At 41.6% G+C, this 13,886-nt stretch overlaps 2 protein-coding genes across 4 annotated transcripts in view; one reads left to right on the top strand and one right to left on the bottom strand.

Annotated features, from left to right (window-relative positions):
* The window catches only part of TXNRD2 (thioredoxin reductase 2), a 31,108-nt gene that overhangs the window by 16,932 nt on the left and 290 nt on the right, over positions 1 to 13,886 (bottom strand). For 2 of the 3 annotated variants that reach the window (XM_027652039.1, XM_027652040.1), the window contains exons 1-11: positions 13,782 to 13,865; positions 13,103 to 13,171; positions 12,465 to 12,521; positions 11,713 to 11,857; positions 11,322 to 11,396; positions 10,387 to 10,465; positions 9,389 to 9,451; positions 8,813 to 8,883; positions 5,701 to 5,720; positions 5,231 to 5,322; positions 3,896 to 4,070 (exon numbers count right to left, since the gene is read on the bottom strand). In XM_027652039.1, the coding sequence (XP_027507840.1) occupies positions 3,896 to 4,070; positions 5,231 to 5,322; positions 5,701 to 5,720; positions 8,813 to 8,883; positions 9,389 to 9,451; positions 10,387 to 10,465; positions 11,322 to 11,396; positions 11,713 to 11,857; positions 12,465 to 12,521; positions 13,103 to 13,171; positions 13,782 to 13,851 (916 nt within the window). In that variant the 5' untranslated portion in view covers positions 13,852 to 13,865. Of the gene's footprint in view, positions 1 to 3,895; positions 4,071 to 5,230; positions 5,323 to 5,700; positions 5,721 to 8,812; positions 8,884 to 9,388; positions 9,452 to 10,386; positions 10,466 to 11,321; positions 11,397 to 11,712; positions 11,858 to 12,464; positions 12,522 to 13,102; positions 13,172 to 13,781; positions 13,866 to 13,886 lie in introns of those variants that run through there. The other variant, XM_027652041.1, reaches the window with a different exon arrangement.
* The window catches only part of COMT (catechol-O-methyltransferase), a 24,400-nt gene continuing 23,631 nt past the window's right edge, over positions 13,118 to 13,886 (top strand). Inside the window, exon 1 of the mRNA XM_027652048.1 lies at positions 13,118 to 13,227. Within this exon, the coding sequence (XP_027507849.1) occupies positions 13,219 to 13,227 (9 nt within the window). The 5' untranslated portion in view covers positions 13,118 to 13,218. The remainder of the gene's footprint in view (positions 13,228 to 13,886) is intronic.

Consider the following 13,886-nt stretch of genomic DNA (forward strand, 5'->3'; position numbering starts at 1 on the left):
TACAGCAACCAAGGGAAAACCTTACAGCACGGGACAGACTTGTAGCAGTTCCATTTGTTTTGTTCTCAAGCTCCTGTACAAGGTAAAGTGGGCTGGAAACATTTTCTGAGGAGAAAGCTACAGTTCACTCTTCCATTAATTCTCCCACGCCAAGCTTGCTTTAACCAAAGGTTTTGTTTCAAAGGATGGCTCTGCAGTCTCAAAAACCAGCACCCAACCACCATTCCCTTTTGACATAACCTGTATTCTGCACAAAATGTCAGGAACTACACTGGTTTCAAGGAATTACTTTGGAGCATTTTCCACCATTTTTTATTTATTTATACCACCATTCAGGTGAAGGTTAGCCATCACCTACCAACTTAAATAGCACCTTAGTGCTGAAATAGTTCTCAATCCAAAACCTTCTTCACATGCAGATTGGAGGCAAAGCCTACAATGTAACTTTTCCTCAACATGAGCAGGTGATTTTTGTAGTTACAAGCTGGTAAAATAAGTAGCACAAAATAAGAGTTACACTCAGAGTTTATGGGGGGGTTAAACAAATGAAGGGTTTCTGTCAATGCAAACAAATGACCAACACATTAAAAACAGCCTTGTTGAACAGAGTCTGACTGAATGTCATTAAAACTAGATATTGGGGGGAAAACTAAAAGCACTGGCTGATGTAATGGGAACGACAATTTTCATGACAATTCCAAAAACCATATCTTACCAAGACAGTAATGAATTTAAATTAATAAGAGAGACAGGCATGGGAAGCTCAGAACAAAGACCCTGCAAACCACATCACATTAACAGTTGTCTGAGATCAACCAAGGTGCACTATTTTTCACTGAACAGTTCAAAGGTTAAAAACTGGATAGCAAGATTTTGTTTGCCAAGACAAATCTAAAGCCCATCCCCTTTTCTGTATGGCCCACAGGAGATCACAGCAATATTTGACCATATGGGACTTTTCAAAGAAAATCTCCAAACAAAATTTCTGTTTCCCTAGTTAATCCAAACCAGTGTGGTTGTAAGAGTTGAAGAAAACTACCATTAAAAAAAAGTTATGTACTTAACCCTGTTTTGATACCGAACAGTGAGGATCTTCTTTAACTGCACAGCAGAATAAATCCACCAAATCTGCAGTGGGACACAAAGGATGATCCCCTCGACAGCACGAGCTGTGCAACCCCTGAGACCCTCCAGCTCCACGCTGAGCTAAAGCCAGTGCTCTGTTTGGAAGCAAAGCTGATGTTGTGTCAGACACACTGGTGTTCCTCTGAGCTGACAAATGCACTGGAACTTGGGAATGGTTGTTCCACTGCTCTCATCAGGGAGAAAACTCTTAAAATCTGGCCACTGGTCACTGCTTTTTTTGTTGACAGTTTACCAACACACAGCCTCACATTCTCTGCCAAACTAATTCCAGGATTTTGGAAAACCTACTCATTTAAATCATCAATTCAATGTTGCTCCTCTACACATTAAGATCCCACTAGAGATGTTTCTTTCTCAGTCTCTTTTCTAAAGACTTTGTGAAGAATCAAATTCCAGCAGTGATCTTTTGCCATCTATTGCAAATTCCAATGGAAATAATACTCACCAACTCTTTTTATACATTAGCTATTTGCAATTGCAGCATTCAGCCCACAGGTTTCAGCCCCTCAACAGCTGAAACAAACCCACTCTACAAAGCCTGAGCTCCTGCACCTTTATCCTGCAGCTCAGCACTTGCAGCTGTTTCCAGAGGTGTCCATCCCTTTTCCCTGGATGAAGATCCCCCTGTTCACTCTGGACATGCACAAATCTACCACTGCTTTGCACTCAGGTACATGAGGCATCTAACAGAGACATTTTTTGTGTGTCCTTAAGGGCAGGGGGAATATTAGAGAACAGGAAAAGTTTATTTGTTTTTTTGTTCACTGTAGAACTGAGTCTCAAAATCTTATCATTTCAGGAGAATTCTCAAGGAGCAGAAGACAGCACAGGCAAGACAGAAGGACATTACTGAGCTAGACAGGCAGAATCAAATAAAGGTCAAGAATGAGCTCTTTCTCTGAGCTGGAATATATCAGTATGGTCACTCAGCAAGGTATTACAGCTACATGACAGTACCCTACAAAAGCTTTGAATTGAAACTTTTAAATTACATTAAAACATATCAAAATGAGATTTCTTTTTTTCCCCCCTCTCAAATATTTCTACTAGTTAAAAAAAGCTGCTAGAAAAACAAAGAGGGCATTGTGCCTGCTTTTACTGGCTTATCCACACAAGCAGAAAATCACACATTCCAAAAGCAAAACAAAATTCTTCACAGAAAAAAATGTAATTTTTTAAAAGGCTTACATTAAGAGATAGCACTGTAGCTTATCAAACTCAAACTATGTCCCACTGCCAGTAAATATTTTTAACATTATTCATAAAATCCTACTAAAATTCCACAATGCACTTACGAAAATCAAGGAAATCTGTGGTATGATTCAGGCTACAATTAGTTAACAATAGCGGCTGCTTTTTAACTAACTCTCCAAGCTGATCTGCCTCAATCAGTATTGTAACTGGCACATCTGCAGACAGGAAATCCTCAACACCACCGAGTTTCCCAGCCTATTATCTGAGACACCTGGTGTGGGTGTGTTGATACAGAGCAAAACAATGAATCATATGGACTGCACATCAATTAACCAGCTTTAACTGTTAATGTGTGTAATCCTAAAGGGTGGAGTGGCAATGTGAACACTAAAAGAAAAGGCAACACAAACCCCCCAAACTATTAATTTTGCAGTTTCTAAATATGGATTGTAACTCAAATCTATGACAAAAATTATAATACAGGTAGTCCCTCTATCAAATTAGTGAGTGGACTCACACTGCAACAGTCTATCATGCAACCTTATTCCATTATAATTAACACCAAACAGAGATTTTTTTCTTATTATTTCAATCTGATAGCTCTTCTTTTCATCAAAACAAAAAAGACAAAAGTAAACAAATTGGCTTGACATTGCACACGTGTGACTCCAACTCAGTGTCCTTTTCACAGGACCATAGAATGGTCTGGTTTTTTTACCAGAAAGCTTGAGAAAATCAAATACAGCATTTAGAAACCCTCTTTTTGGAAACATATTCATCTCACCTCATGAATATTATTCTACAATTTTCAGGACTGTCACATCTCCAGATAGCATAACCTTGTTTTTTGCTCTTGGCAAGCACTAGTCTCTTTGATTGGTTCTGGTGAGAATAATCCATTATTATAGGCTGTTTCCACAGTTTATAGAAGCCCATTGCACTTCTAAGAGAACAGTAGTCACAGTAAGGAAAAGAAAACATTTGTCAAAACAACCAACCTGCTCTCTTTTGGGGTATTAGGAAGATATAAAGCTGAATTAACCAGGGAACCCTTAAAGGTTCCCTGCAGGGAGCTTGGATTTTTAGACACTTCTCTTTCTCTGAATTGGATGATGGCTGCAGCAACAAACTTAAGCACCACAGTTTAGAAAAAGAAGAAATGGTAGGCTCTTAAACAGGATAAATATGCACTTGTAGTGAATAGCTTCATGAACAAAAGCATGGACTCAGAGCACATGACCTGCACCCCAGAGCTGCTGGAACTCAGTTCTCACTCTCCAGTAAAGGTGAGAAGACCACATGGTCCCCATTTATTGCAGCTCATGCAAAAGTAGTTACCACTGACTTCTTTCATTCACTGTAACTTAATGTGCTTTTACTCTGTAAATGAACAAGTCAGGCAAGCCAGAAAAGAATTAAACCACTCTCAATGTTTGGGTCACTAAGTATTTAATACACAGAAAAGTGGGGGCCTGTTTGGCCCCAGACAACATGAAGTGTCTTCATGTTCAGAATGGAAAGCATTGCAAATAAATGTTAAGGTAATCATGTTTACCTACTGCCCACATCACAGTGTCAAAGGAATCCGTTTCTTCTGTGCCCAGGTCAGTATTTTTCCAGGTGACTTGCAATCTGTTGCTCTCCAGTTTTTCAACTTTGGTTGGGAAACATCTCTTTAAAAATTTTGTGCCGTAAGATTCCATGTGCTCAGTTACTAAAGATGCCATTTGCTGTTAAGTAGGAAAAACAAATTGTTTATCCTTAGATATATGACCTTTTTAATGTAAACCCCTCCTTCAGCTGTGTTCAGGAAAATCCAGTAAGTACAGTGTGCATTTCAAACATTCCTTGTCAATCAGTTACTATGCACTGCCAGCATATGATAATTTATGGAGCCACTACGACCTGCAACTCCATTCCAAGAGGCATTTATATCTGAATACTCCAATTATTTTCAAAAAGGTAAAATAGTATATGAATAGAACAGTTGCTTTTAAATCATTTGGTTTTTATACAAAAACAGCACCTAGAGCATTTTCTGGCAGTTTGATGAAAATTAAATACTTTCAGAAAACAATGGAAGAAAAATATTTCCCTTTGCCACGACACCTGACATTTCCCTGCAATGACTATGAATCACTAAGACTTCACGGAAAGTTCTCCTACAAAAAGGAAATAATGCTTTTGTCCTAAGAGCCTGTTTGAAATAATGCCACCCCACACTCAAGCAGTGAAGTGTCACATTGACAGGTTTATCCAAAGATGGCAGTGCTCCTGACTGCAGTAATTCAGGCTGCACTTTTTGTTAAAGAATATGTTTATTACTTGAAGCATATTATCACAAAACCACTCACAGAGAACAACTAGGTGCAAGCTCCCAGAATTTTGACATTAACTAATATGAAGGCAACAGCAGGGCTGTGTCTCTTCAGAAACATGAGCTCAGGTGCCATCAGACCCAACGCGGTTGCAGAGTGAACATAATGACTTTCTCTCTATTAATATTTTATTACCTTTGGTTGGTCTGCTGTGCTCTTCCTGCCCACAGAGGATCAGGTTGTCAGAGACAGCCCTGCTCTGAGTGTTCCCCAGTGGCACACACACTGTTCCCTGGGCTGGGACAGGGCTCATTTCTGCACTGATGGGTGCAAATCCCAAGAACTGTTCCTATCCAATGTTCTGCACACTCATGCCCCCAGTTTTAGAGGTACAAGCTGCTGGTTTCAAGGAAGATACTTCCACGTGGAAGGGGCTGGCACACAACCAGGAGCTGTCACTGCCTGCTGTGGTGCTTGTCACTGCTGCTTCTAACAGCAACACTCCTCCCTCAGAAACTGTGCTCTCACACATGGAAATGACTTTCCTACACTGTAAGATATTCCATACTTGCCTGATCAAACCCACGAAGGGGAATACTTCTCATCATGACTGCAGTGTCCAGTCCAATGCCCGTCAGAAAACCAGCACACTCAAGGGAAACATCTGGTGAATCACCAGTTAGGGAAATACAAACAATAATGTCATGTAAACACAATATAAAAGGGTAGTATGCAAGTGGGATTTTTACCTAAAGATACCAAATTCTCCTCACACAGACATCTTTAGCTTGCTTTTGTACTCAGAATAAAACTTGGAAGTCTTAGAATATTTTCCTCATAGTTAACATTGGTTTTAAGATCCTCAGAATTTATCCTCAGCTGACCTTAATTTCCATGATGCTACTTCATAGAAAACTATTACTATTCTCTCACCAACTCAACCCTATGACATGACCAAAGGAATTCCCTAAACTGAGCTTTCATAGGAAAGACAGTGATGCTGCCTATAATCATAGATCATCACAGGTTTTCCAAAGGATACAGCTGGCTCCAACAATCAACCTGTTACATAAAAAGAAAAAAGGAATAAAGCAGTGGAATGAGCTTGTGCATATTTCTGCACAACCAAAAGATTATTTTCTGAAGCACATATTTATAGAAACATTTTTACTGTTTTTTACAGCAGTAGCCAGATTAAGTCCTAACTCTAATTTTCTCCCTTCATAACCTCACGACATCCTTATAGCCCTCCTGAGATCCCTGCCCCTTCTCCCAAGGGCATAAACACTCCTTTTTTTCCTGAGTCCCAGCCAAAGTTCTCTATTCAGCCAGGCCAATCTTCTTCTCTGACAGCTCATCTTTCAGCACATGGGGACAGTCTATCAAGTAGATTATGTCTTCCCATCAAGTAGATTACAGTTCTTATTACAGATTTTATTCATTGCTAAATTTCATTTTGATTTATAACCATCTGCTTTTTAATAATCTTATTTTTCCAAATGCCAAATATTTGCCTTTCCTGTCTCCAAACATTTGTGTACACAACTATAGAAAATGGGTTTAATAGATTTACCTAGACTGCTATTTACCAAATACATCCACTTCAGTTCTTAAATAAAACTCCAGCTCCCTTCTCTCCCCATATTTCACACCCTTTCAACCAGGAATATCACTGAACTTGTCCATCAACACTTTCAGTTTACGAGGTGGATCAGCTCTCCAGCACAGCAGTTTCTGTGCCTGTCCCCAGATGCCCTCTATGCTGCACATCCCTCTCTCTCCTGACCCATCCTCAGTTCCCAGCTCTGCTGGGGATGAAAGGCAGGATCTCAGTCCCTGTTCTGGAAGCCAAGCTGCTGCACAGGCTGCCCGGGCTCTGCTCTGTTGTCCTTGTGTTCTGCAGACACAACACACTTGGGGGGGGAATCCCACAAAGGATTTCCACTGACAGCAAAGCATTTTGTTGAGTTTTTGAATGGGTTTTTGCCCTGTGCCTTACCCTAAAGCAGTGTGCACCATGTCCCAGGGTAAGAGCAGTGCTGTTGTTACACCTCTGAGCAGGGCAGACAGGGAGGCTGCTGCTCTGGGAGCCCCAGGGACTGCACAGTCACTGCAACACATGTTTTCTCACAAAAGACCCCAGATAACATCTCTCTATCCTACAATAAAAACACACAGCTCTGAAGGTGTACAAAGAACAGGTTGAGCTAAAGCGATTAAAATCTGCTAGTCTGGGGTTTGTGTTTGGCAAACAATTTAACAGAGTGGGAGCTCATTTTTCCAGCATTAGGGCATCTGATTCATGTGTGAATGGATGATCACCCCCTCCTTTGGCATGGAGCTCCTGGGCAGGGCTGCAAAGTGCCACGTGCTGCCCATAAAGAAAATATGTGCTGGAGATTCACAGGGAACAGAATGAGAGTATCTGTAATTTGGGCATGTGTTTGCTCTTCTTTTTCATAAGATGAAAAATAGATGTCAGCTGGCACTTATTCATAATATCAGCACCACAGAATTCAGAATTCCTTGCACAAAGCAGGGGGTTCCTGAGCATTGTCAGAGTCTAACAGAAAAGTTAGGAAAGCAGAGCCTAACATTGTTCACACCTGCTCAATCTCTCACTCATGCTCAGCACATTTCAAGGCATCTTTTCTAACTCACTCTGCCAAAACCCTTCATCTCAGTAGCGAGAATTTCTTCCCATGTTTGTATATCTAAGGGACTTTTAAGTTGTTTAACAGTTTACTTTTTTTTTTCTAATATGAATAACTGCAGGACTGACAGTTCTATAACCTCCAGGCATGTAATTTGTAGCTGAGATATGTACATTTGGAGAGGGAGAAAAGAAAGAATAAGTACAACACAGCTCAGACTAAAAACAAAAGGTGTTAAACTGAACCTTGGGAATATTTATAATAGAAATAAATCCGACAGAAACAAACCTTTAACAACTCCCTCGTTCATTTGCTAAGACACAGCCTGATAAAGCACAGAAATGCTACTGTAGCCCCTGCAGGCTTATTTTGACTAAATCTCAGGAATGCAACATATAAACACTAGACTCCCACATTACACTGTTACAACTTGCATTAGCAGTAACTGGACAAAAGCCACATTTTCACAGAAACATCTTAGAGGGATAAATCTTATGTTTTGGTTTGGGTTTTTTTTGGGGGGGGGTGTTGGTGTGGGTGTTGCTTCTTTAAAAAAACAATTTCCTCACATAAATCATGCTTTCAAAATTCAAGAGGTGACTGATATACTACAAACAACAGCAAATTTACTTTTTTTTTTAAATTGTACCAAGGAGCCTTGTTTATCTATTTGGTGTTTAACTTAACACAGTGCATTTTTTATTCTAGAAAATCACCACTGTGAATGGCAACTCTGTTGTCTTTCAAAACCACCAGTATTACAGCCTGAAGTCTCTTTTTCTTATATATACTTTGCATTTTCTAGAATTGCTCAGTAGAGAAAACGAAAAATAGTATTATCTGACTTTGGTGCCAGCAAATGTTTTCCTATCACAGTGTTTTGCATCAAGAAGTTTCTCTGTAGTGCAGTGTTGACTGGGAATCTTACTGTGCTATGGGTTGTGAAAAACAACAACTATGGCGTTTTAGTATTTTCATTAAAACAAATATTTTAATACTTCAGTCAAACAACAGCTTCCACAGCAAAAAAAAAAATGGCAGAAGTAACCCAAATGTCTCATCATATTTTCTTTCGTTATCAGAACTGCCACCACTTAAGAGAATATAAAGTTAAGTTGGAGTTTCCTCCCTAACCCAAGAGCACTTTTGCACACTCCCGTGGTGAGGAAGGGGAACAGAGCAGCCCTTGGTTGAGTCCATGCTGCCCTCTTGTGACTTTGTGTGTAATCGCTACAGCAAACAAGTCGCCTCCACCTAACACGGTGAAAATTCGTATTTAATTTGATTTTAGAAGGGAGTTTCATAAGAGGAGGAGGGGGAAGACCTACGAGGTACTAATGAAGGTTGGTACTGTGATGCTGATGCTCAGCAAAGCACTTTTTCAGAAGGAAAACAGAAATAAAATTGGTGTACAAAAGGCAATTTTGAACATTTTTCACCTTGCTGTACAGAAAAAGAATGAAAGCCAGCATTTATGAAAGCCATGGTAAGGGAACTTACGTTTTTCCAGGAGATTCCTTTAACCAGAACAGGTCATCACTTGTGATTCCATACTGCAGTGCACCTGCAATCTGTGACCACACAGGTAAGATCCTGAAGCTGCACTGTAAATCCTGGCAGCAAAAGAAGCTAACAGCAGTTTGGGCTGGGTGGGCTGAAGGACAGCCAGCACACCAAGGGGAACACATCTGGGGTTGCCCAGATCTGTTATCCAGCCTCTGTCTCTGGAGATTTTCCAAGAGCCCTGAGCAGTGTGACCTGACCCCATGGCTGACCCCAAGCTCCTCGAGCAGGAGGCTGAGTTAAAGTTCCTCTAGAGACCACTTCCAACCTGAATTATCCCACAGCTCTAAGCAACATCAACAGACTCAAATGATGCAAAGTGTTTTCTATGGAAATGTTTTTCTAAAAAGCTGTCCTTTATATAAAGATAATTTTTCGTATGACAGGAGTAAAACAAATCTCTCATGTGTTACTTTATATCCACATTCTCCAAACATTCACTATGATCTGAAGCACATATAGTTACAAAACCAAGCAAAGCCATGGCAAATGTCAGATGGAAGGGTAACTTACATGTGTAGGATACTTTGGTCTTCCTCCAGTAGCAATGACAATATTATCTGCAGTAATAATAGTCTACAACCAAAAATTAAAAAATCAAAATAAACCATTTGAAATCCTTTTATCTGTCTTTAGACTTCATCTATGTACAAAGGAGTAATAAATGAGAAAGCTGGCACTACTATCTGCTATTTATAGGACATAATCAGCAATACATGAAAAAAAGGATGGAGATAAAATAAACTAATACATGCAGGAGTTTCTCCTATTCATTCTCTATCAGGTTTTGTTTTAATATTAACCTTGCAACTGTTCTTATACTGAGCAAGATTCTGATGACTACTTGGAAGCAGAAGTTATGCACAAACAACAACTTTTTAAAACCGATTTCTGCTTAGGACAAAACACACCAAGATCACAGCAAGTCAGGCCCAGAGTGAAGCTACCTCAAAGGCAGCATGTTTTTAGAAAATCCTAGACACTACCCTCAAAAACCTTTGCTGTCTCAAATGGATATTAACTCCAAAAAGGTGTTAAAAATGCATGTTCAGTATTGTTAAACATGCAGCAGTGGCCAGCATTCCTTTATGTGACCCAGCTGCTGGAATCTGTGCATTCACTATAATTGCCTCCCACACAGATTGGGTGTCAGAAAGCTGATCACCCTTACAAATCACCTGAAGGAGGGGAACATCTCAGACTGACCTAATGCTCATAGGTGATGGTTCTCTTTCCATTTCTGTGAGCATCAGTATGCCTGACCAAATCAAATAACATCTTTTGTCTCAGCATTTCCACCCACAGGAGAGCAATGGCATCTGACAGGCCAGGGCAGGGACTCGGCGGGCAACAGTCAAGTTCAGAAACAACTTCTGGAGGGGGAAAATGCAAATCACCCCCACCAAAACAACAGTGAATACCTAAAGCAATTTGAAAAGGGCCACTCTAACTCCCAGTTGCCCTGAAAGGGTTGAAGTGAACAACACTGCAGAAGCAGCACAGCAGCTCACCTCTTTACCTGCTTTTGTCAAGCCACGGACCGTGTGGGGATCGGAAAAACTCCCTTTCATGTTGAAGTATTTCACCTTCCTGGAGGAGCAAACAGCATCAGCAGTGCACACTTAACAAAGAACAGCTATGAAATACAATCAGCTACGTTTTCCATGCCTGAAGTGCTAAAAAAGGCAGCAAACAGGCCTAGAGCAGTAAAAGGAACAAAGCATCTAATTTCAGGGGACTCAATGTTGGCAGCTCTATCACAATTTTCCACTAAATTCTTGTGTCACAGTTAACTCCTCTACACAGCAAAGTAACTAACCTTGTAACACACTTTGGGATCACGTTATTGACCTCTTCAAATGACATTTTCCACTAGCTATAGCATGACTGGTACTATCTATAGCATCACTAATACAATGCTCATTTAAGAGCACACAGAAGTGACTCAGCAGGAGTCACAAGACTAGAACCTGCTAAATTTTCTATGAATATAATTTCTCTATAAAAGGAACTGCATGCTGAAAAACTTGGAACCATTTCTGCACTGAAAGCAAAAAAACTCTGCTGCTCCAGCATTGTGTTATCTGTGGGTTTGTATGGCATAAAAATGTTGGGGGACAAAATGGAAAGTATCTTCAGAGACCCAGATTACTTCATATTAATGCAAAACCTCTCCAGATTAAAGAGAGCATCCCCTGATCACTGCACTGCAAGAAAGCTTTCATGTGTGGTCACTGTCAACCAGTTTCCCAGAAAAGAAAAGGAAGGTGGGAGGGAAGGAGAACACTTGAATTGACAAGGGCACTTACAGTCCCGAGCAGAAAGGACTCACAAACTCAAAATACTACCTCTAGTGAGAAACTTCAAAGGCAATCCTGCAATTCTACAAGGAGAAGAGCAGCTCCTCGACTATGGGAGGAAAGATGAACTTCAAAGGCTTATTTACTTGTCTTGTAGTTGCACTCTGTGTCCCCAGTTCAAGGATTTCACGTAATTCTGAACAGCTTGTGCCATCAGAGACCTACCACGAAACAAGACATGGAACATGGAGTCATCATTTTACAAATTCAGATCATGCAACTCAAACATACAGGCAATTGCTAGAAATTAGGAACGTTCCACGGTACACGTTATGAAAATAAATTGTCAAGTCCAAATCAACATACCTGCCCTGAGAAACCAGTAAATACAGTTCTGTGTTTTAAACAAGGACCAAGCTAAAATTTCACATGCAAAATCCACTTCCCTAACTGTCCCCAAAAAACACCAGCTGCGAAAAGTTGGTTATTGTTATGCATTTGCAGCACACAGGAGTGAAGATGGGCAATAATCTTTACCAGGTATGATGAACAGGTTGGGCTATGTTCCAGCCATAGTGTTGGGCATCTTTGAGGGCACTCCCTAAAAGGGCTGCTTGATGCATTAGCTTTTTAGGAATGCAGCCAACATTCACACAAGTTCCACCAAGTCCCCATGTGGTTCCTCAGGAGAAGGAAAAAAAGAAAGAAAAAAAAGTAAATGCATCAGATTAGTGTAACTTAATGCAACTGGGTTCATAGCAGCTAAAAAATTCTGAAACAACACACAGTCTGTTATCTCCTAGAGATCAGTTTCTAACTTTGTTTATGCTCATTTGCTTTGATAAAAACCATCTCTGCATATTTTTCTTCTAAAATTCAAACCATCTCAAGATGTTTCTCAGAGCTCTGAAGATCCAGTCACTAATCATTCACATCTGCAGATCTTATTTTACACATTGTACATGAAGAGCCTCAACATGATGCAATTCATAATTTTTAGAAATTGTAAGTAACATTTTGACAGAGAGAATATTCTCGCTTATTTAAGTCCAAAGTCCACTACCAGTGGTAGCATCAAACACTGCTACCAAGCTGAATGTGCAGGGGAAGCAGGAACAGCTGGGACATGCTGGAGGGCACGAGCTGTACTGCAAGCTGGGCTTAAAGACTTTTACTACCAGCAAAGCAGGCAGCTTTGGCCCCTTTGCTGTCTGGAGCAACCTGCTCACCCGGGCAGCTGCTTTACATGCATTTCCAGCTATTGTTACCCCATTATTTCTCATCCATACCTTGTGGGGAAGGGTCCACATAATCCAAAACAGCCACTTTTCTTCCAAACTGAGCAGCTTTAAACAATAAAGCAAGACAAGGTATTCAGAGGAGGAAGAAACACACAAACCTAAACACTTTTAGTAGCACAGCTACAGATAAAGGGTACAGGAGGTGATGGCTGGTGTTTGTTACTGTCTAACTCAAGATACCAGACCAGGGACCCAACCAGCCTATGTAGTCAGCAAATTCTCCAGAAGACACTTAATAACCCAAACTAGAGTGTCCAGCTTCCACCAACCCTAAAAATGCAAACTGACCTCAAATGAGATGTTCAGCAACACTGGAGGTTGTTGAACACATTACACTGAGATGCAAAGGGGCAAGGTTCTCTACAGCAGTTGAACAGTGAAATCAAAGCTTGTTAGATTTTCCCATGACAAGTGAAGAAATATTTTTTAAAAGGTTAACAAGAAAGCCAAACAAGATCACTCCACCTCAGGGTGTGAATTAATTTACAGATTAACCATATAGAGTTGAGTTAATGATTAATGTGCAGGTACTGTGTTTCTTAGAAAGCTTTAGGATTATCACTAACATTTCTCATAGCTTCCTTAAACACCATTGAAGCTAAAACAAGTTATTTATACATACACACCTTCTTTTGCACAAGCAAGGCCTCCAGACCCTCCACCAATGACCAGAAGATCATACTCATTCTTCTTCCCTGTGAAGAGGATGTGAAAACAGAAGGAAAAGAAAGAGACAAGGAAGATGGGAGAGGTATGTAAGGGCAATATCAAAAAGCACGTTGCTTTTTACAATTGATTTTTGCTGATTTGGGTTTTCTTGACTGTACTAAGGCAACGTGTTTTTTCACTAAACTATCTGGTCTGGTTTTCTGAACGAAATATGGAAAACGAAGCTACTCAAACGAAGCGGGAAAATAGATTAGATTTTCGCACAATGTCCCCAGGAGCTCCTTCTGCACAGTCAGACAGACGCAGCTGGGATCCGCACAGGTCTCAGCACCACAGCAGCCGGCCCTGACACGGGGCTGTCGGCGGGGTCACCCTCGGGGCTCCGCGTGTGCCCGGCAGGGCGGCGGCGGGGAAGGCGGCCCCGCTCCACCTCGGCCTCCCCGCGGAGCAGCCCCGTGTCCCGGCGCGGTGCGAGGCGGCGGAGAAGCCGCAGGTGAGCGATGAGGGCACAGGACGGCTCCTGCTTTGGGGCCATCACAGCCGGGGCGGCAGCGAGCGCCGCAGCCCCCGACCGCGGCGGGACCCCACGGCGGGCGGTGGGAAGGGCTCGGGGGACCCTCCGCGGGCAGCGCGTACCTGAGAGCGCCCGCAGCGCGCGGCACAGCCCCGGCCCGGCCCCGCGCCGCGCCCGCCGCAGCGCCGCCATGCTGTACGGCACCGGCCCCGCCCGCCACAGCGCCG

This window comes from Corapipo altera, unplaced genomic scaffold, assembly GCF_003945725.1.
Source record: "Corapipo altera isolate COAL_440 unplaced genomic scaffold, ASM394572v1 67, whole genome shotgun sequence".
In the NCBI taxonomy this organism is placed as follows: domain Eukaryota; kingdom Metazoa; phylum Chordata; class Aves; order Passeriformes; family Pipridae; genus Corapipo; species Corapipo altera.